The sequence below is a fragment of the Oncorhynchus tshawytscha genome, linkage group LG23 (assembly GCF_018296145.1).
Source record: "Oncorhynchus tshawytscha isolate Ot180627B linkage group LG23, Otsh_v2.0, whole genome shotgun sequence".
Classification (NCBI taxonomy): domain Eukaryota; kingdom Metazoa; phylum Chordata; class Actinopteri; order Salmoniformes; family Salmonidae; genus Oncorhynchus; species Oncorhynchus tshawytscha.
In genome coordinates this window covers 9,911,811-9,935,436 of record NC_056451.1, presented here as the reverse complement: position 1 = coordinate 9,935,436, position 23,626 = coordinate 9,911,811, and the positions used below count along the sequence as shown (strand labels likewise).

Here is a 23,626-nt window from a genome sequence, read left to right as displayed (position 1 = left end):
TTTCTTTGCTGCCTCACTTGTAGTAATGGGGAACGAGGTACAAAGTCAGGAAAGGTTTCATGAACATCATAACGCTTTTCAATGGGCACCACTTGCTTAGGTGACATTTATTACGCTCCAACTGAAATACTGAGACATCGAATAGGGCCTAATGACTCATTCACAGACAGAGTATATAAAACAAAGATGTCATGGAGAAAATACTGCCATGTAGCATGTAGTGAATAAATCACGATGAACACGTTTTTCAAGTTGAAGTTGAATGCATTTGTAATGAATTCACAACATTTTTTATTAGTTTTCATCATCTTGAAAAAAAAGGGGCTGGGAAAAAACTCCAGTCTCCTTTTTGAACACCTGAGTGTGCAGATGTGCAGTCACACAATAAAAGTAGCGATTCAGCCGCAGCGCTCACGTGTGAATCTCATCAGCCAGCTTTAGTTAGCGGCAGACTAGACTAATTGGTTCCAGAAGTGTTGCAGGTCGCACTGCCTGAGATGGCAGGGAACAAGGGAGTAAAGGAGGGAGGGAGAGAGGGAGAGAGGGGCAAGTAATGAGAGGTCAGCCACGAGCTAGAACTCCACCGCAAGTGCCAGAAACGCACAGCAATTTTATGGTCAATTGAGCCGTACATCTGGAGTCATACATCACAGGTAAATGTGGGGCCGGAGCCAGTGATGGTTCACACACACGTAGTCCCTCTCTCACACACACACACACATGCACACGCTAACGCACACGCACAAACACAATGAGGCACGATGGACAGATACAGGGACACACACACGCTACAGTAATGGCCTATCTGTCACACCTAAACACAGTGCATCTTTATCCACAGAGCATGGCTGGCTACAGGAAGGGCCGATGCTCTAACTAGGCCTAATGGCCCCTAAAGACTGGCTGTCGACTCCGCTCATCATCAGAGACAAACTCGCACACTCTACTCCCCACACACCACGCCCCACCCATCCTACCATCGCCCGGAGGGCATACTGCTAAGTGCACTATTTCCTGACACTCTTTCACACGGTCATCGTCAAAAACAACATTCTTATTGATTGGTTAATATGGTTGTATTACACTAATCGTTACCTCTGAAAGTATGTTTATGTCTCATTGTGACGTACAGTATGTCTGTATTTCCTAGTAATATGTTTGGGACAATGAAATGGCGTGGATAAATGCCTACTTTTATCTCTGGCTTCACATTACAGTAGGATACCAAGTTATCACACCTCTTGAAGAATTTGTGTTGTAAATGTTAGAGTAGCATATGGTATTATTCTCCAAAAGGGGGTTCTAAAATGCTTTGTCGGAGCAGCACGGTCAGTCTACTACCTCAATGGGCACAACCAGTGGTGCTGGTGCCGTCATGTAGCCGTATCGCAGCAGCATCACCGTCAGAACACAGCGCAGCAACTCCAACATGGATGCCGTTGACCTGCCTAGGGAAAGAACGTAACAGCCAATAAGGAACTCAATTGATTCAAGTCAATTCAGTCATGGCATTGAAATCCAACAGATATGAGAGAACCTATTGATCAGTCATCATTGCAGTTCTTTCCATGTCAATCTTTTAAATGGTTTGACTTAAATTGGGTTGGACCACATAACCTTGAAGAGGACCATTCTGTGTGTACTAATTCCAAGCAATTTACAGTGATGGATAACAGTACCGTAACAGTGATATGTGACAGTACAGGACCTTTGGTCAATGATGAAGCCAATGGAGGTCAGACTGAGTAGAATGTAGCCAGTCATCATCAGAAGAGTCAGCTGGGATAGTATCTATAACATACACACAAATAATGCTTATCTTGAGAAAATGTTATGGGAAAAATACATAAACATCATGTACAGATGTAGGATCTTAATTTGAATCCCCTGTTGCAGGATAACTTTCATGCAACGCAGGAAATGTCAAACTTGCAGTGTATTTCAGATTTAAAATGGCTTCTGATGTTTGTCTTTCCTCGTTGAAATTTCAGACTTGATTTTCCCTTACGAAAAATGTATCAACCCTTACAAAAATGTCCATCAATTATAATCAACATAATAATTCACATTTCCTCTTGCTGTAGGATTCTTTTCCCGTTGAAGCAAACTGGATCAAATTAAGATCCTGCATCTGTATGGTGAATTATGGGCACAGGAGATTTGACTACGAGTGAAGTCATGAACCATGTCCCTTTTAATAGCCCAGACTACACATCTATACACAGTAAGCTATTATATTACATCTAGCTCCCCAACACAATATAGTGTAGAGTTTTGCCAGTAACCGTGACTCACACAATTAAGGCAGCCCCAGCACCTCTCTGATTCACAAGGGTTGGGTTGAATGAGGAAGACACATTTCGATTGAAGGCATTCAGTTGTGCAACTGACTAGGTATCCCCTTTCCCTTTCTCATGCTCAATATAATAGGGATATTACCTCTGACCATGTCTGTTTTGTCCCGCTAAGGGACTTGACCAGGGTGGAAGACGTTACGGTACATAGCTCTCAGTACCACTATACACTATAGGGAACACTAGTTCTATACGGTACACATTGACATTGGTGAGCTGCTTGTGTTTTGTTCGCACACAACCCCAACCTGTGGATGGATACATGAGTGGTGAAAATGCATGGCCTTAAGTTCCTAACCTAAAAGACAGCTGTAAGACTAGCCTCTCCTAAGGGACTCGATTGGTCTGCCAGAGCAGGGGTTGGATCTTCAACACTCCGCCCAGAGGCCCTGACATGCAAACGTCACTGGTCTCCTTCCATGCAGTACATACACAACAATGCACATTCCCTGCAGGCCATATATGGCATCAACATATCAACAGGAAGCAATAAAGTAGTATTTCTTAATGTTTATATGGTACAGGCCCTATAATCGTTAAACCCTATATTCCCCTAACCCACATGTGGGAAAGTATAGGCGGGGCGCTACTGTATGTATTCAATTGGGGCAAATAAGAGGTAATGAATCAACGTTTCCATTACATGGATTCCAAAGACACACAGTAAACCTATCCATCACTACGGTCAGTAACGTTTAAGGTCTAAATTGACAGTAATACAGTAACTACAGTTATTGTAAGCTAATTACAAATCTATTCAGCAATGTATTATTTAGTAATTGTATTTTATTTATTTATTACATTTTATTAGGTTATTATACTGTCTTGCACCCACTGGTACTGTTACCCAGTAGTCAAAGCAGGTTAGTTAGTCAAAGTAAAGATCATGTAAACTCTCTCTACCCTGGGGGAATGGATGCTAGACACAACTGAAATGATTGGATTTTCAGGCCTGCTTAGTGCGAAAAAAAAAGATTTAGTCCCATATCATATTTCAACAATAACAGTGAGTGAAAATAAAACTCCCAGATGAAATTCACCATCTGCCGGTGCTTCAGTGACTCCAGCAACCGACTGATTATGTTATTGTTTCTATATCCCCAGAGAACTGGAGATGAACGTGTTATTATCATGGTTATCATCACGACCGTTATTATTTTCAGGACAAGAGATTGGTTGGATTCTGAGTTGAGGAGTTGGCGTTTCGACTTGGTCAATTTACCTGTCTGTCCTTATCGTAATATTAGCCAACCTGAAAGAAACTGTAGCTACACGAGGCTATACCCATGATGTAATTAAAGGCTAACTTCATTTGTTTGAAACGTTTTAATGTCTTTAAATTAAGGCTAAGACCATAAATTGCGCTACACCGTATCATCAATAGTCACCGTAAATACGTGCCTAGTGAACATGGAGGTATGCACACATACATGCACATGATTTATTGTCAGGCCAAGGTCCTAACTTTGTTATTTTCCCTGGAAATCCTGATTACAGCATCCTGAAGGCTATTTAGGTTGGGAAATGGTTGGGAAGTGGTTGACTTGGCAATTAAGGTGTTATTGTTCACTGTTAGACCACCAGCTGCTGTGCTGGTGGCCAATAAGAGGGGGGAACTCTTTGACGGTGGGCCTATGTGGAGGGAGGACCACAACTAAGGGAACACCATGGAGGTAGGAATCACATGAAGACAGGCCATTTTGTCTCAGCTTGAAGTGTTGGGTGGGACATCACATTTTGGCTAACTGAAACTATGCCTAGGGAAAAAAGCAGTCCAAAGATAACTGCTGAGGAAACCTGACTTGGGTTTTTTGAAAGTGGGGGGGAGGGGGCTTTTGGCTATGAGAGTGGAAAATAATAGACAAAGGTTATTTTAAAGAGGACTGACATTGAGTCATTCTGACTTAATGGTAGCAGTCACTATGTTCTGTGTAAATACTGTATAAAAACAACCACATGAAGCATGTCATCAGATAAAATAAACAGAATGTTTGTGACTTCATTCCTTTGAATAGAATTAAAAAGACATTATTTCAAATGGCTAAAATAAGATAAGAGCCCATGTGCTTTCAATCCCAGTTGATTATCTATGACTGGTAACTCTTGGGATTGACAATACATAACAGATCCCGGTAAACACACCACAACATTAGACCATGTACGCAGACACAGACTTGCAAAGGCAGAGGCCAACTGGGATTGTATGGCAGCTCTTCTCCAGTAACCTGTCAATGACATAAACCAGAACTATAATACAGCAAAAAGATAAGACAACATAACATAATTCCTGAATGCTGCGATTTAAAAAAAACTGGCCATATTGTCATGGCTTGTCTATATGCAGATCATAAGATACTTTCAAACAATTCACTATAGAACATCTACACTGTATGTACCTTAAACTTTGTTTAAAAACACAAAATTGTAGAGAACTAGATGTTGAATTAGTACAGGATTCTTGCAGGGGTTTTCCAGGGGTCTTGGGTGAGTTAGCCACATGTGGGTTTCCTTTAAATTACCCTTGTAGGTGTTCCAGCCCACAGCTCTGCTTAGCCTCAAAAGCCAACACATTCGACTCGGACTCTCTCTCTCTCTCTCTCTCTCTCACTCTCTCTCTCTCTCTCTCTCTCCTTAGAAAATACCCGTATAGGCCTACAATGGCAAGCCTTTCAAGATATTTCAGTCAAATTCCAGCACCCTCCACATGTTTAGAATCACCATGCAAGCGTTTAGGGACAATTTAATCATAAAGTCGAGGGGTGGAGTTTTGTTTTAAGTGTGAAAGGTCTAAATATGTGCCACCATCAGCGCTTTTTCAAAGCCAACCGCCGGGGCTCCTGATGGGCACTATAGTAGCATACACACACACACACCCTTTTGATCCCTAGCAGGGCACCCACAGACTTGCTATTTAAAGTGAAAATGAGCTTATTGTGTTCCCCCTACAAAGGCCTCAATGATTTATTTGGTGTGGTGTTTCCATGTAAAGGCTGTATAAAATGTGAATCTTTCAAATGAGAACACTGTCATTTGGACAGTAAGGATAGTGTTTTTCTTTGCATCATAATGATAGGTAATGAAGTATGAAAGTGTCAAATGTGCCCCTTTTGGAAATGCAGACACACCTAAAATGCAAGAACACTATCTTCAACTCCCCCTTCCTACTCTCTCTCCATGATTCCCCACGGCTTTACACACCCTCTCTAACTATCGCTCTCTCATTTTCTCTCCACCTCTAATGACAAAACGTGTCTTCCTTTTGAATGTGGCAGTACCACGGGCACCTCTGCGTGATCCCCGAGCTTTTGGTTTGCCAGGTTTCCAACTTGGTCCTTTCCAGAGGACGCCTAATTGAATGAAGATTTTCTTGTATCTGTTGTACCTCCTCCACAAGTATTTACAGGACTTGAACTAAAGCAAAAATATAAAAGCTATACCGTCACATTACAGTCACATTATATTACATAAGCAGTTTTACTATAAAAGCCCTGGTATTACTACATACTCATTGTTGTCAATGCTAATCTGTGCGTTAATTAATACTATGTGGAGAATGTTCCTCCATTTGGGAGGGATTGCTCATGCGGTAGGTTGCCAGCGGTAAGGGCAGTGAAAATAATCAAACACAACGTCTAGTATTTCATTTGATTGGATTCTTTCACCTCTGCTGAGAGGTTTGTTTAAGGTTGCGTAATAATGTTATGGTTACAGCATGGCTGTTCCAGGGGTAACATTTACTCCTACAAAGTGATTGAGAGTAACTGCTCTACAAATGGTTTGATTCCACTGATGTAATACGGGGACAATCAGACAGTTTGCATGCAGTGTCAGCTCAGTCTGAACACTGTGACAATTTGCTCTTCGATAGCTTGTATATACATTTATAGTCTAGTAGTTTATATATCTTACATTGTACAAAATAAAACACAGCAAATAAGAAAATAATCTTGTATTTTGTATTTTCTCTTGGGACTAACCTGAATATGGAGGACTTCAAATGTGTTTATTATGTGTACGAGACCGTAGACAACTTTATCGCCGTCTGGAGCAAAGGTACCTGATAAATCAAAGTAAGAGAATGTAGTTATACCGACAATGCCATATTACAACAAGCAATCACCCTGTGAACCTTCCCCTGTAATTTTTATCAATGCAATATTAATTTTGCCCTGCCAATGAAATGCAATACATCATTTTCCTTTTTCGCCAATACTGCACTGATCAGCTCACGTCAAGTACGGCAAGAATATGTGTGTTTGAGAAGAGAAGAAGAGGCTTTCTTTCTTACTGTGGTGAACTCTGTGGTGACTGGGGGTGTTTAGGACCCACTCCAGAGGTCCCATATCTCTGATCACCTGAAAGACAGAGAATGTACACATGATTTTAACATTTAAAAAACAAAAAATGTAATAGCCTAGCTGCTACAATTTGGGCTGGTTTCCGTATACATAAATTAAACAGATTAAACCTAGTCCTGTACTAAAAAAAATATGGTAGAGATTCTCGCCAATTTGTGTTATAACTGGTAGTGCAACCTGGGATCTTTTTTGGCAATTTGGTTAACAACTAAATGTATCTGTCTTGAAACCTTATTTATAAGACTAAAGCATTTTCTTATTTGATGAGTTAGGTCTAAGCTTTTTGATGGAAATCATGAGGTGGCCAAATTCCCAGATGGAAAGAACAATATTTATCAGATTTGAAGTGAAAGCAACACTAGGATGGCGAACGGTGCCAAGACTATAAAGCAGTTGACACTGTTAATAATGCTCTTACATACAGTACACTTGAACACACACTGTACACACACATATACATACAAGCATGCTTGTAATAGTAGCTAATATGAACGCACACACTTCCTTCCAGAAATACAAATGAATGCATGCACAAGCATTCCAAAACAATATCTGTCATTCATAATCAAACACGTATGGCTGTTCAATCACTCTATTAAGCAGACAGACACACACACACACACACACACACACACACACAAACAATCATTACAGATCATGCCATAAGGCACATATTTCAGAAGAATCAGATTTTTCTTTGGGTGCGACTTTTACAGACATTTTGATGTTAAAGTCTACCAGTGATCGTAGAGTCAGTCTGGGAAATGATTTTTAAATCATTATTTCCATGTAAATGAGTGGTCTGGCAACAGCCAGAGTTTTATCTTGAATGAAAAAGGTTTTGCTGCTTCACTTCACTTTTTTCCCCCCAGATCAGGTCTGGGAATCGCTTGCCAATAAATTACTCAACATCAAAAAAGTCTATAAAGAAATCATAAATTATATCCCACAGAAAATTGTGATTTTATGACTGTTTTCACTAATAGTGTAGTAAAAGATGGAAGTGATTCCAACTCCCTTCATTCCTCTAACGATTGGGGATTGTAAAAATGATACTACCAGTCACTTTAAAGGAGAACGATTGGTCTTGCTTCTGTTTGGAATATTTCATAAAATCTCATTATTTTTTATTAAACGCAGGTTTGACTTGAGCTCCCCTTAACAGCAGATAGTATAGGGACTAGAGTGAGAGAACTTTCAGCCAAAGTAGCTTTATCTCTGAATTATTTGACAGTTTAAGCTATTACAGTAATTGGGAAATATACATAATGAATCTTGTAGAATATTGACTACATGAATAATCATAATTAAACAGGGTCGCATTCAATAGGCATAAAAAAAGAAGCAAATGGGCCAAAACGGGGAGAGACTACCTGAGCTTATCCAATAAGAAGTGCTTATTTTTGTTCTCCATTTCAAAACGTTTGGCTACGGTGTGCACTAATGAATAGGACCCAGGTTGGCCCTAAGGTCTTGTGGATGGTAACCGTGGGTTGTATCTACCTCAGTGTGGATCCAGAACTGGTAGACCAGGTTGAATTGGATGTGAACAGCAAACACGGAGGGTGGTACTGCCAACGCCATGGGGAGATAGAACACCTGAGGACAGACAATGAATACGGTTACATACACACAATAAGACGATTATTGTGGATAGTCAGATCAATATAATAGTTCAATTTAAATCGTTTACATGCTTTGCAAGAAAAACTATTTCCCTAATAATCCTGTTTACATGGACACATCTGAAACCACCAATCAAAATAAACAGACTACCACAGTGACAATGTTGTTTCTGGGAAGCCTATTTGATTCTGAGTTGGGACATATAAAGTTTGCACGCGAAACTACTTCTAAGATGCATACTTTCAGTTGTTCTGAATACACGTCACTCGCGCTAAAGAGGGAGGCACGCTTGGCTGGTGCACATGCACATATCGAATACCCCACTGGAACTGTGATTTAAGGTGTTTACATGTCCTAATCATTCGAAAGATTGCAACAACAAAAATGGGTGTTTTAATCAGCGTATACTTGTGACAGTACGCCGATTAAGACAAGCAGAGTAAGGTTTTTACATGACTAATGCCATACTCGGCCTACTGCCATGATCAGTTAATCAGTTTAAAATCAAATTATTAGTGTACATGTAAACGTACTTGATGACTATAGAACAGTATACCGTGCATAACACAGCATATGTTGTGGTGAAGGAGCAAATGTTGGACTTATCTGCATTTCTAATGCGACCTGCTTTTAATCTGTCAATGACCACGAGGGGCAATTGCAAAGTGCAAAGAGTACGTTACTTCCTATACTGTACAGGTTTAAAAAGGTGCACTAATGTAGAAATCGCTCCCCCATTTCTTGGTTGCTAAAACTCTAATAGTTTGCCTAATTTCAGTTTGTGTGACAAAATAAGATAGTGTAGTGTAGGGGATCATTGAATCGTCTAAACCGCTGTGAAATATATTATCCACAACCCAAAATATTATTTTTTCAGCTGTTGGAAGCTGGTGTACAAAACCAAAAGGAAAAGACACAAAAACAAAACACGGAAATATCTACCTCTTCTTTGACTTGCTTTCAAGTAGAATGATATATCTATAACTCATGTTTCTATGTGAATTTGGTCTGGGTCGCCTATATTGCCACTTCACAGCCTGGGCGTTTTGCACAAATAGCTACTGTACATGCATGTCATCACTTGCACACACTTTGAATTCATTGAATAAAAAAAATGAAGAAATTGAATTAATGAATGGAATTAATTGCATCATTTATTTATTTTATTTTTTAAGTATTAGCAACCTTCATTTTAAAAACGACTAACAACACTCATTGCCAGTCTTTAGAAAAGATAGCAAACCAAGAATCAAGCAAACCATAGGGGGACATTACGATATTATGACAACGAGAATATAAAAGCATTAGTCTAGATCTGTTGACCATCCAGCCATGTCCCTGTGCTGCAGTTTATATTCCTCTGCTGTGTTGTGATACTTGCTACATTAATATTACGATTACACTTCATTTTAACATCCAAAGAAGCACGCTTGTTAAGTTTCACTGGATCTCCGAGCTGTTTCCGGACCACCCATTTCTCTGTGCTCTTTGGCAGTGGCACCCCTCAAACGCTTTGGCTTCATCTACATGGAAGTAGAGGAACCATTGCTAAGTCTGGACCACAAAGCCCCCATACAGGCTATCTATAGTAACATATACATTTCATTAAAAGCAGTGAAAGTTACTCAATACCCATTAAAAACCCATGTGGTAGCCCTGATGTGCAATTGTGCTATGATTACACAATAAATGATAACAAGAACAAATAATTCAACTCTAATTAAAGTGGATAACAAAGTTGGGTTTTGAAAATGGAGAGAGACATTTTTGCCTGCTAAATATAGTCATGCGTACGATGAGCGGATACTCACTGGGCTAGCTCTCCATTCGTTCTATTTCGAGAGTTCATTCTAAATTGACATCTTGAAGGTACTGTATGGCTCTTTCAGTGATTAATAAACTTGTGAATCCTATCGAAACAGAGAGCCATTAAACCCAATGGGTCGAGAGACGCCACCTGAACAAACACACCGTGTAGAAAGTGTGTGAAGGTGTGTACAGTAGGTGTCTGTGAAGAGAATGCCATGATCGGTCCTCGAACACCTCAAATGAAACGTCCACGAAGCTGCGGCCTAACCATCAAAATCAGCAAGCCTTGTCTTGAGGAACTCCCAAAGCCTAGGAGACAGGGTGAACCCTCTCACCTCTTAAAAAAAACTGCCTGCCAATACTCGACACCTCTGTAACGTCAACAAGCTATCAACTAGTGTGAGAGGACAGATGGTTCAAACTAGTGAGAGTACAATTTTGTTTTTAAAGCTCAATGATGATATTACTGGACTGGATTTCAAACTTAATTTCCCAACTCTCCGGAACAGAATTCAAATCGGTGGCTCCACCATAAACCGAACAGGAGGGTAAGAGGAATGAGAAAGAGAGAAAAAGAGTAATGGACGTTGTGTGTAATAACTCCAGTCGTTAACGTGTGCTTTTACACTTCTTCCTGTCAGAGCCCATGGAGGAACTAGATCAACTGTTAAAGAAACACACAGAAGAAGTTATAATCTAGCCATTGTTTGATTTTTGCTAGCACCCATTTTTTGGTTTGAGGGGCTGTAGCGGGTTAAGATTGATGCTGGGTGTCACTAGTAGGAAGTATGAACTGCTAGGCTTCGTTGCAAGCCATGTCCTCATCCTGCGACTCAGCAGGACATCACATAGTTTGGCAGGCCCTATTCAGGAGGGAACTCCTTTAATGATGAGAACAAATGCCACAGAGAACCTTTCCCACCAAGTGCAGAAACGCTGAGGCCTGCACATCCACAGGTCTCAAATAGGGCTTTGCAGATTTTTTGAATATCAAGTGATAAGTAGATAATGGCACACTAATATGCAAAAGGGAACAGAGACAGTCAATGGAAATAATAATAATAATAATAATAATAATAATAATAATATGGTCAGGTCTGTATTTTTCAGGGAAGAATCTCTGTAGGTTTGGTTTGAATGGTAGTGGGTTAAGATCAGACATTACACTGTAGTCAAAGGAACACGTGTTAATAATGTGTTGCAATGTGCATCATATGACTTCAGGTCAAACGGGGGTGTGGACGGAGGTGAGAGTAGAGTAGGTGAGAGTAATATTGCCACCGACCATACCAATCACTTATCGCAGGCATTTTGCTGATGTAGTTCATTACGATAAGTAGCCTATACTAGAGAAATGGGAAATGAAATAAGTTTGCTAATATGGGTGTGACTGTTAATGGGACAAGTGATGCTACAACCATCAGACTAAGGATAATAAAACAAAATGTGTTGAACATTAATGTTATAAACTTCTATTTATTGTTATCGCATCAATTCAGGCAATATGGATTTTTGTCCATATCCCCCAGCTCTAGGTGAGTGCGAGTAGATTTAACCCAGTAAAATAAACTTGGTGTACTTCCAGAAAGATAACGCAACATCAGGTGATTACTAAGCAGTGAATTAATAATAGTGTTGGGCCAGTAAATGAAAAATCGCTGGTTCGAATACCTGAGCCGACAAAGAGGGGAAATCTGCCAATGTGCCCTTGAGCAAGGCACTTAACCCTAATTTGCTCCAGGGGCGCCGTGCTACTATGGCTCACCTCGGAAACAACCCATTTCACTGCACCTATCCAGTATACAGTAGGTGACAATAAAACATATTTATTTTCATTTGTATCAACCTTCAGAAAGATAATAAGGTCACCAACAACTATAGTGTGACATCGGTTATAGCCTATAGTCCCAAATCAATAGAACGCAGACTATTTGAAAGTAATAATAATCAACTGCTTGAATTGCCCCACTCCGTGACCAGACCTTGGCATAACGTTTCGTCTTTGATCGGCAGGCCTCCGAGTGGTTGGATTCCATGTCAATCACATTTGTAATGGCCTATGAAGGGCCTTCAGTGTTTGGATTGGAGATCCTTACATGAAGTGCCAAATATAACACAATAACCCCTACCCTGGGACATCCAACTAGCTCCCCCCTGTCACTGCAATACTTCATGCTGTCCTCATCCTCCAGTCTCATGCACACACACACACACACTAAGTCAGGCCTACTTAAAGAGAACTCTGAATTTGGAGGAATTCTTACTTCATTTTCTCCCAATCAACATTGACTTGTGAGGGACTCCATGTCAAGCACATACGATTCATGACTTGTGATTCATGTCTTAGTGCCACTGCAGCAGAAGTCTACTCATCTAAATCCAAACAAATCTTGTGAAAGAAACATATTCATGAAAATGTTGAATGTATACGTAATGCAGTACATTATTTCCACCTGATCAAATCTAATTTGATTTCTCACATGCGCCAAATACAACAGCTGTAGAACTTAGTGAAATGCCTCCTTACAAGCCCTTAACCAACAATGCAGTTAAGAAAAAATAAGTGTTATGTAAAAAATAAAATATAACAGTAACAAATAATTAAACAGCAGCAGTAAAATAACAGTAGCGAGGCTATATACAGGGTACCGGTACAGAGTCAATGTGCGGGGGCACTGGTTAGTGAGGTAATTGAGGTAATAAGTACATGTAGGTAGAGTTAAAGTGACAAAGCATTGATAATAAACAGAGAGTAGCAGCAGCACAAAAGAGGGGGGCAATGCAAATAGTATGGTTAGCCATTTGATTAGAAGTTCAGGAGTCTTATGGCTAGGGGGTAGAAGCTGTTAAGAAGTCTTTTGGACATAGACTTCACGCTCCAGTAGCGCTTGCCATGCGGTAGCAGAGAAAGCAGTCTATGACTAGGGTGGCTGGAGTCTGACAATTTTTAGGGCCTTCCTCTGACACTGCCTGGTATAGAGGTCCTGGGTGGCAGGAAGCTTGGCCCCAGTGATGTACTGGGCCATAGGCAGTGATGCAATCAGTCAGGCAGGATGCTCTCGATTGTGCAGCTGTCAAACCTTTTGAGGGTCTAAGAACCCATGCCAAATCTTTCCAGTCTCGTGAGGGGGAATAGGCTGTGTCGTGCCCTCTTCACAACTGTCTTGGAGTGTTTGGACCATGATAGTTTGTTGGTGATGTGGACACCAAGGAATTTGAAGCTCTCAACCTGCTCCACTACAGCCCAGTTGATGAAAATGGGTCGTGCTGGGTCCTCCTTTTCCTGTAGTTCACAATCATCTCCTTTGTCTTGATCACGTTGAGGGGGAGGTTGTTGTCAAGGCACCACACAGCCAGGTCTCTGACCTCATCCCTATAGGCTGTCTCATCGTTGTCGGTGATCAGGCCTAGCACTATTGTGTCACTGGCAAACTTAATGATGGTGTTGGAGTCGTGCCTGGCCAAGCAGTCATGAGTGAACAGGGAGTACAGGAGGGGACTGAGCACACCCCTGAGGGTCCCCGTGTTGAGGATCAGCATGGCGTATGTGTTATTACCTACCCTTACCACCTGGGGGTGGCCCATCAGGAAGTCCAGGAACCTGTTGCAGAGGAAGGTGTTTAGTCCCAAGGTCCTTAGCTTAGTGATGAGCTTTGATGGCATTATGGTGTTGAACGCTAAGCTGTAGACAATGAATAGCATTCTCAAATAGGTGTTCCTTTTGTCCCGGTGGGAAAGAGCAGTGTGGAGTGCATTAGAGATTGCATCATCTGTGGATCTGTTGGGGCAGTATGCAAATTGGAGTGGGTCTAGGGTTTCGGGGATAATGGTGTCGATGTGAGCCATGACCAGCCTTTCAAAGCACTTCATATCTACAAACGTGAGTGGCATTACGTGAGTGACATGGGTCGGTAGTCATTTAGACAGGTTACCTTAGTGTTCTTGGGCACAGGAACTATGGTGGTTTGCTTGAAACATGTTTGTATTACAGACTCAGTCAGGTACAGGTTGAAAATGTCAGTGAAGACACTTGCGTGTTGGTCAGCGCATGCTCGCAGTACATGTCCTGGTAATCCGTCTGGCCCTGCTGCCTTGTGAATGTTGACCTGTTTAAAGGTCTTACTGACATCAGCTACGGAGTGATCACACAGTCATCCGTAACAGCTGATGCTCTCATGCATGTTTCAGTGTTACGTGCCTCAAAGTGAGCATACAAGTAATTTAGCTCGTCTGGTAGGCTTGTGTCACTGGGCAGATCGTGGCTGTGCTTCAATTTGTAGTTTTTAATAGTTTGCAAGCCCTGCCACATCTGACGAGCATCAGAGCCAGTGTAGTACGATTCAATTTCAGTCCTGTATTGATGCGTTGCCTGTTTGATGGTTCGTCGGAGGGCAGAGCAGGATTTCTTGTGAGCTTCTGGGTTAGAGTCCCGCTCCTTGAAAGAGGCAGCTCTACCCTTTAGCTCGGTGCAGATGTTTCCTATAACCATGGCTTCTGGTTGGGGTATGTACGTACAGTCACTGTGGGGACGACGTCATCGATGCACTTATTGATGAAGCAAGTGACTGATGTGGTGTACTCCTCAATACCATCGGAAGAATCCCGGAATATATTCCAATGTGTGCTAGAAAAACAGTCATGTAGCTTAGCATCTGCTTCATCTGAGCACTTTTTTATTGACCGAGTTACTGGTGCTTCCTGCTTTAGTTTTTGCTTGTAAGCAGGAGTCAGGAGGATAGAATTATGGTCAGATTTGCCAAATCGAGGGCAACAGAGAGCTTTGTACGCATCTCTGTATGTGGAGAGTTTTTTTTAACCTCTGGTTGCACATTTAACATGCTGGTAGAAATTAGGTAAAACTGATTTAAGTTTTAAGTTCCCTGCATTAAAGTCCCTAGCCACTAGGAGCGCCGCCTCTGGATGAGCGTCTAACTGTTTGCTTATGGGCGTATACAGCTCATTGAGTGCGGTCTTAGTGCAAGCATCGGTTTGTGGTGGTAAATAAACACCTACGAAGAATATAGATGAAACCTGTCTTGGTAAATAGTGTAGTCTACAGCTTATCATGAGATACTCCACCTCAGGCAAGCAAAACCTTGAGACTTCCTTAGATTTTGTGCACCAGCTGTTGTTTACAAATATACATAGACCGTCACCCCTTGTCTTACCAGAGGCTGCTGTTCTATCCCGCCGACAAATTGTAAAACCCCCCAGCTGTATGTTATTCATGTCTTCGTTCAGCCACGACTTGGTGAAACATAAGATATTACAGTTTTTAATGTCCCGTTGGTTGGATATACATGTTCGTAGTTTGTCTATTTTACTATCCAGTGATTGTACGTTGGCTAATAGGATCGAAGGTAAAGGTAGATTACCCACTCGCCATCGGATCCTTACAAGGCACCCAGACCTACGTCCCCGATACCTCCGTCTCTTTCTCCTGCGAATGATGGGGATAAGGGCCTTGTCAGTCATCTGGAGTAAATCCTTTGTATCTGACTCGTTAAAGAAAAAAAGGATTCTTCTAGTACAGGGTGAGTAATCGCTGTCCTGATATCTAGAAGCTCTTTTCGGTCATAAGAGACGGTGGTAGAAACATTATGTACAAAATAAGTTACAAATAATTTGAAAAAGCACACACAATAGCACAATTGGTTAGGGGACAGTAAAACAGCAGCCATCTCCTCCAGCGCCATTACCAAATGTGTTCAAGCTCCGTTTTGATTGGTATCCCACTCCACCATGATTCACCTTTCCTGTCAACATCATTAGTGACACTTGCCTGTCCTACAGAAACCAAAGTGACAGGGGACAGCCACAATTGACCAAACATGAGGGCAATAGACCCCTGGGCCGCAGAGTGCTTCGCTCAGCTCTGTCACTTAGCTAATCAGGAATACTTTTTTTCCTTACTCAGCCCAGTCTAGCCCCTCTATGCACACATACTGTACAAACAAATACCCCCAAACACACACACACACACACACACACACACAGCTTTGTGGCCTGCTACCCACTGCTACCCATTGTTGATAATATCCCTGGGTCCCAGAGGTGCTAGCAGCCCGGGTCTCTTGTAGCACGGTGAGCGCCCACATCCTGACCAACCGGGTTTGGTTCTTTTGTACGCCCTCCAACCCTTTAACCTGCTCCAGCCCAGAAACTTCCAGTTACAAAGAATAGTTATGAAGCCCTGGCCACCAGGAGGTTAACCCCTGCCCCGTCGTACGGCCCAAAAAAAGTTCATTTTAAAACAATAACATTCAGATCAGTAGAGCCTCCTCAGGGACTCCCCAGCAACCCCAGCCCCGGTGCAGCGCAGCGACTACCAATTCTGTTTGTCTTGACAACTGCTGCTGTCCGTAGGGCTAGGCTATGGTACTGTACAGAGGACGGCACGGCCAGGCACACACACTCGCACACACACCACAGGATGCTATGGAGAGTGAAACGCAGGCACCCAGGTTCTACACATTGGGAAACATTATCTCAAGTGAAGGCTGTCATCAGTACAGCGTATGTAACAGTATAACTTTAGACAGTCCCCTCGCCCATAACCGGGCGCGAACCAGGGACCCTCTGCACACATCAACAACAGTCACCCACAAAGCATCGTTACCCATCGCTCCACAAAGGCCGCGGCCCTTGCAGAGCAAGGGGAACCACTACTTCAAGGTCTCAGAGCAAGTGACGTCACCGATTGAAACGCTATTTAGCGCGCACCACCGCTAACTAAGCTAGCCGTTTCACATCCGTTACACGTAGTCTATGAATCATGGCTTTTCTTGATGAGAAAGAAATGTCCAAATATTGTGGGGGAAGATTTTTTATATTTACAGTAATATTGGCAGAAATATATATTATCCCCTCCTTATCCCCCCGCCATATTTTATCCCCCGTCAACTGAAAACTAGAATGGCGACAATTGTCACAGGTAAATAGGAATTAAACTACATAGAGTCCATGCTTTTGAGCTGTGTATCCAGTTGTGTATCCAGAGCCACCTTCAATCTGTGTGCTAAGATTAACCAAATACCTTCATGGATTATAAGAAGTTAGTCTTCATGCTGCATTTGTTTTTACAGCATACTTGGAGTACTGTACCAACTGTCCCTGTACAGTAACATGAGTATGTGTTAATACTACTGTAGCTACTACTGTGTGAGAACAGAGCAAGCAGTTCTTCCAAAGGGGACATATTTTCAAATGCTCATATGAATTAAGCTGGTGAAATACGCTGGTGTGGTGAAACTTCTCTAGATCCATGATCTCACGTAGAACCAATCTGAGGGAGACCTGTGGTTCTGATCTGTGGTTTAGGAAAGCTGGCTGGATATAAATGTGTTCTGGGATGATTCTAGCTATTAGTGTGACGTATACAGATGTAGGATCTTAATTTGACCTGTATTGTCACAGTAAAATAATCCCACAGCAACAGGATTTGAATGTTTAGTCCATAATGTTTCTTGATGGTTAGGCTATTAGTTGGCCAAAATTAGGCTACGTGAAAAGTGCAATACTGTTAAAATAGCCATGTGTTTGTGTGGGTTTTCAGTGAATTTATGTAAATCACCAAATTCAGAAAGTTCTCAGCAACAAATGAGTGATCAAACTAAGATCCTATATCTGTAGGTTAGAGGAGAATAAACAGAATCATCAGGACTGTCAACAAGTCAGCCACATTCTCAAAAAAAAACGTCCCATTACAACCACCAAAATGCATATTGCCTTCTGAACTGTATCATTTCTCGGGTTGAAAGAAGACTGTGAAAGACAATCAATAATAAGCAAATGGCATCACTTTGGAAGAGGTCAAATGAAAAACAATGGTACAGTACATGATTCCCTATGCAGCTTATCTTAGAAAATATTTCTAGAAGTGAGTTAGCATACAAAGGATGCAAGCATCCGTAAATAATATATTTTCAATGGTCTGCCATTCTGCTGATGAGGAGAGAGGCCTTGCTGTTAGAACAAAGTTAGAGTAATAACAGATTGCACTGGCAGGACTACTGGCAGAGATACATGCCAGCATAGACTTACTGAGAAAACAGAGGTGGTGACTGGAAAATGACACCGAGTAAGAAATGCAGAACTACCTAACAGAAAGGCAGAGCACAGTGAGGAAATAGTGGTGAGACTGGGACTGGGAGTACTCTGAATGGTTCTAAGGTTATATTTGTGGATTATTCAATGCCCGAGAACACTTGAGAAAGTGGCTCGCTCTCTGCAAAAACAACTGTATGCTTTTAAAAGCTAAAAATCAACTGTTTTCGCGACTCCCCAGTGCAGCACCCCTGGGACAGTGCCTCTCATTGAACCTTTACCAAGCATCGACTTGGTGATTGAGTAAAATATATCACATGTAAATTGCGCTTTACTTAACCATTCACTTTACTTTGTATTAACTCTGTGATAAAGAATGTCTACAGACAGTTATGAGGGCCTCTAACCCTAAATACCTAGGTCCTCATTTATCAATGCTGCATTGCGATCATTTCTAAGCAAAAGTGTGGGATTTATCCATTTGTACTTACGCTTGAGAATGTGCGTAAATGTAAGCCAACCTCAGACTATGCGTATGCACAGCACCTTGTGGGTGAAAAGTCAAACTGATAATGAAATACCATCCACCAAATGGAGAAAGGTTTGACATACTGGACCAAATCAGAAACTATGAAGAAAAAAGATACATGAACAGTTCATGTATTTCTGTTATAGACACTTACGCTATTAATAGTTCTCCTCATTTAAGCCTAATTGAATAATAAAGTCACTTAGAAAGAGAGAGTGGAATGCAAGGTAGGAGGCAATTTAGTTAAACCAGAGGCATTGTGACTTGTCCAAAATGGCAAATCGTGCATTGCTGGAGGATCTGCAAAAAGCTGCAATAACGCAGGGAGCGTGTTTTCAATGAGCTTGCAGATTGTTTTTGCTGAGAGCGACACTTGGTTTATTAGTAGATTTAGTTTTCCCAGGAATATTTGATTGTATCTCTGCAACCAACTCTCTCCAGTATTAGAAATGGAGACGAAACGCCCCAATGCCATCCCAGTGCATACCCAAGTCCTCTCCACCCTGGGATTTTTGGCCACTGGAACATTCCAACGGGGTATTGCGGATTGGTCTGGCATTTCACAACCAACCATGAGCCGAATATTGCCTGCAGTCCTTCATGGCATTATGTAATTGACCCCACAATACAGAAGGTTTCCGTCCACTGTGCAACAGGCCAGAGTGAAAAGGGATTTCCATACCATAGATGGATTTACCAATGTCATTGGAGCAATTGACTGCACCCACATTGCAATAAAATCACCATCATTGAGCGAATTCAACTTCGTCAACAGGAAAGGTTTCCATTCTGTCAATGTGCAGGTCATCTATGATTCACATTTGGCTTCGTTGAATGTAGTGGCCAAATGGGACACGAGTCATTCATTGTGCAGAACAGTTCAGTCAGCCTTAACCTCCAGCAATGAGTTGTTCATCATGGATGGCTTATTGGTAAGTGACTTGTTTTATTTGCAAGGTTTTATACAATTTATTTTTAAATGGGGCTACCCATTAAAAACATGGCTGACTTCCCTCATAAACCCCTCAAACCAACAAGAGGCAAGGTACAACCAAGCTCACACACAAGAACAGTGGAGCGCACCATAGGCCTGCTGAAAGGGAGTTGGCTGTGCTTGTCTGGGACAGGAGGCACACTGCAATACCAGCCTAGCAAGGTTTGCCTCTGAAATGACGTGCCTTCAAATGCCATTACATGAATGTAATAGAATGTGCAAATTCCTTTTTAGGTTTGCTACATTGTCAAGGCTTGCAGTGTGCTCCACAACATTGCAATCAAAAGTGGCATTCCACCGAATGATCCACCCAGACCCGATGAGCCCATGCCTGACAGGGAGTGATTCCCACCACCCATAGCCCTGGCACTGAGGACAAGAGTCAATATTATACAACGGTTTTAGGCATCTATTCTTCCAAATATTGTAATCAAATCGACAAGGAAAACACATTTACCAGAATTTATCGTCTCCCATGGTTGACACAAACAACAAGTTCTTTCAATGATTGATTTCTCAGGCCGTCGCATACATCCTCCAGCTGCTGTTTGAGTCCAAGAATTAATGTGTTGATCTCTTCTTGTTGTTTCAGGACTGCACCAGTCAAAACACGCGGTGCAGCTGAAGCGCTCACCAAAGAGGACACCCTTCTTGTAGGCCTGGGGCTGAGGGGTCAGGCAATTCACCCACATCTGTCAAGATTATGTTATTTTTGTTAGTCATTTTGTTACACATATTTTGTTATACTGTATTTTTGTTATATTTGTCAAGAAAAAATATTTACATGTTGTCCATGTCTGAATATGGTTGCAAAAATCAAGTTTGACTTACCATAAGTTGGTGTCTGGTATTCCTTCAGGGTCTGGGAGAGGATCCTCAATAGCACCTTCACATATGATGCCAGAAACTGAGGTCTCCCCAATTATGCTGCCAATGAGCTGGTCCATAGCAGACAGTGAAGAGTCACTCTGTCCTCCTCCTGTTGCACTTATATACCTTTTGTGGATGATAATTTTTTTGGGGGGGGGTCATATGTTTTCAAATCCAACCATTTCTTTTTAATTTCATTAACTGAATTTACCAAAGCTCTTACCTGCTCCCAAGCAATATAAGTGATCTTATTTGTTAAGCCATTGCTGAGGACTTATAGCTTGCTTTTCTTCTTTTGTACTTGCGAACATTCTAAATTCTCTTTGTACGAGTTAATTTAGAAGCTTTTCTACACAACATTGATAAATGAGAACCCTGGAGACTATGGCCATTTCATTCTCTGGTCCCTATCCCCAAGAGCTAACTGGCTGCCCAGAGCAAGGGCAAGTAATGTCTTCTCAATAAAGATGGCATCAGCGAAGAGAGGCCGACTTTTTACTTTCAAAGCTCTTTCCATTCAATTATAATGAGACTGTCCTTTCAAGTGACATGAGGAGAAACTATGAAATGGCCATAAAACTGTTCAAATCCACATTCGTATTTTACAATTCTTCTAATTAGGATTCACATTTCCCGATGGAGGATGTCACCCTGCCCTCTTCACAGCTTTCTATTGTATTTTCACTTTTAACACAGGATTGAGATTTATAGGTCATATGTTTTGACAGAATAGAATTGTAGATACATTTTCACATGCTCAATTGATGCAGACATTTACTATTTAAACTGTTTTGATGTAAGTGTTATACCAGAACATTATAAAAATAGAGGAAAGTCCTGAAATATGACATTAAATTTAGATACAAATTGTTAGCTTTCATACTTGAGTAATTACAAGAGCTAAATTACCCTTGTCTCTTCATGACTATTGCAACTAAATACAGGTACATGTCTACTGCCTTAAGCATATACTGTAGACATTCCCTTACTCAGACAACAACCAATACGGAAATGAGAACTGTGCATTGGTCAAACTCTACTCTGGCAGGAGGTCAACAACTGGTTAACCAAGATGACCTCACTGGGCCAGAGTGAAGAGTGAATGAAGACAGGGTCTGGCCCTGTCCTGCGGTGAGGGAGGAAGCGCCCTATAGTAGCTAAGGGGAAAAGCTTATATCCTTCTATCCTGACCGAGTGCACCAGAGAATTAACTGTGACCCCACAACGTTCCAAAATAAGTCAAAGCTGGAGTGGAGGAAATGAAAGTAAGTGGAAAGTTTCGGGACATAAAAATCATACCACACTTCCAAAATAAAAATCTGACCAAATAAACCAGAGATATATAATATTGTACTAATCATTTTTTAAACAATGGAGAGAATGAGAGAATGACATACACAAGCACTTCATTACAATATACTGTACAAATTTTAACTCAGGACTCAGTGAAATGCTATTGAGATCAAATCGCCATGGTGACTCTACTAATAAGATAAAATAGGCATAATTGCGGCTCATATTTATTTAACCTATTTCCAAATTCCACTTAGCCTGAGAAGAGTGTCATCGACCCTCATATGCCACAATAAAAACCTGCTTAGCTAAGGTTAACGACCTTCCATTGAGGATAATAAACTTCTGTGGGAGGTTTGTTTACATGTTTTATAGACAGGCAGGGCCCTCAGATAGGTTGGCATTGGCAGAGGTCATTTTCTATCATACAATACAATTGGTAGGTGTCTGACCCAATGTCAAAAACACAGTTTCAATTTACCTATGACTCAAATGTCAACACAGGGACAGTCTGGACTTTAAGCCAGACATATTTGGATTAGAGAGAGATCTGGAGCAGAGTTGGATGTGCCACTGACATAAATAGAGCTCGAATTTAGCAAGGGCCCGGTTTTGACACACAAACACAATGTTGCTGCTGCTAAGCAAGTTGTGTGTCAGAAAAACGTTATTTCTGCATTGCCATTCAACACTGGGAGCACACTGGTTGAATCAACATTGTTTCAAATGTGGAACAGAAGTTGAATTGACTGTTTCCAGTGGGACAGGAGATTTTGTTCTGGGTGCTAAGTTATTATTGTCCAGTACAAACAGCAGTTTAAGTGATAAGGGCTGAGATCCCAGGATATTACAGACAGCCCTGCATGGGGAGAAGAATTAGAGGGCATCTTTGGTGCAGCTCCAGAACCGTGCTGCTATTGAGCCATCACTATTTACAGCTTTCTCCCTATGAAGCACCAGGTAAGACAACATGTCTCAAGAGATCACAGCCTCTCACATCTGGTCAGTTCAAAAACATCTGGACGTAACTCACAAATAATTGCTTCCTCTCAAAAAGAAAAAAAAGATGTGTGCATTATAGAATCATTCATCACCGGATATAGCTCACGCTGAATCCTTAGAGAAATCATTAAAGACAAAACATTTTGTTATGAATAATTCAATCCTCATGGACATGTAGAATTGAAATACATGCAAGACAATTTGCATCAATATGAGATTTCATATTTGATCAAACCTTCCATACCATACAATGATTACCCAAAAATACAACTACTTCCCAATACTTTTAAATACTTAAGGTGCGGTTTATTTCGCTTGACCAGCTTTTGAATGTCTTACATATAACCCTCTTTGAGTTGAGTGTCTGACCTTGCTTCTCATTGGTTCCATTGTACCTGGCAAGCTAAATCAAGTGCACCTCAAGTATTTGACATACTGTATGTATTTGACCCAGGTCAGAAACTAACCCAGACTGATGGCCATACCGTGAGCAAAGCGATGGACCCAGTAGTAGCCGAAGTCCACCACTAGGAAAGCCAGCCACCATGCCCAGGCAGAGTCCCAGGGTAGCTCCAGTAGATAGAAGTTGTTCCACATGTAGATGTAAGTGGTTATTTCAAAACCGCTTGCAAATAGCCAGGAAGAAAATAACAACTGTATTTAGTTCAGTCACAACTGAATATTACTAAAAAAATACCTTAAGTAGGGCCTCCTGAGTGGCACAGTGGTCTAAAGGCACTGGATT

At 41.4% G+C, this 23,626-nt stretch overlaps 1 protein-coding gene across 2 annotated transcripts in view; it reads right to left on the bottom strand.

Moving 5' to 3' along the window:
* Positions 1-328: 328 nt before the first annotated feature.
* Positions 329-23,626, bottom strand: part of LOC112230075 (alkylglycerol monooxygenase-like) — a 32,054-nt gene continuing 8,756 nt past the window's right edge. The window contains exons 2-6 of one of the 2 annotated variants that reach the window (XM_024396287.2): positions 8,216-8,311; positions 6,643-6,709; positions 6,332-6,411; positions 1,709-1,791; positions 329-1,448 (exon numbers count right to left, since the gene is read on the bottom strand). In XM_024396287.2, coding sequence (XP_024252055.1) covers positions 1,343-1,448; positions 1,709-1,791; positions 6,332-6,411; positions 6,643-6,709; positions 8,216-8,311 — 432 coding nt within the window. In that variant the 3' untranslated portion in view covers positions 329-1,342. Of the gene's footprint in view, positions 1,449-1,592; positions 1,792-6,331; positions 6,412-6,642; positions 6,710-8,215; positions 8,312-23,626 lie in introns of those variants that run through there. The other variant, XM_042304553.1, reaches the window with a different exon arrangement.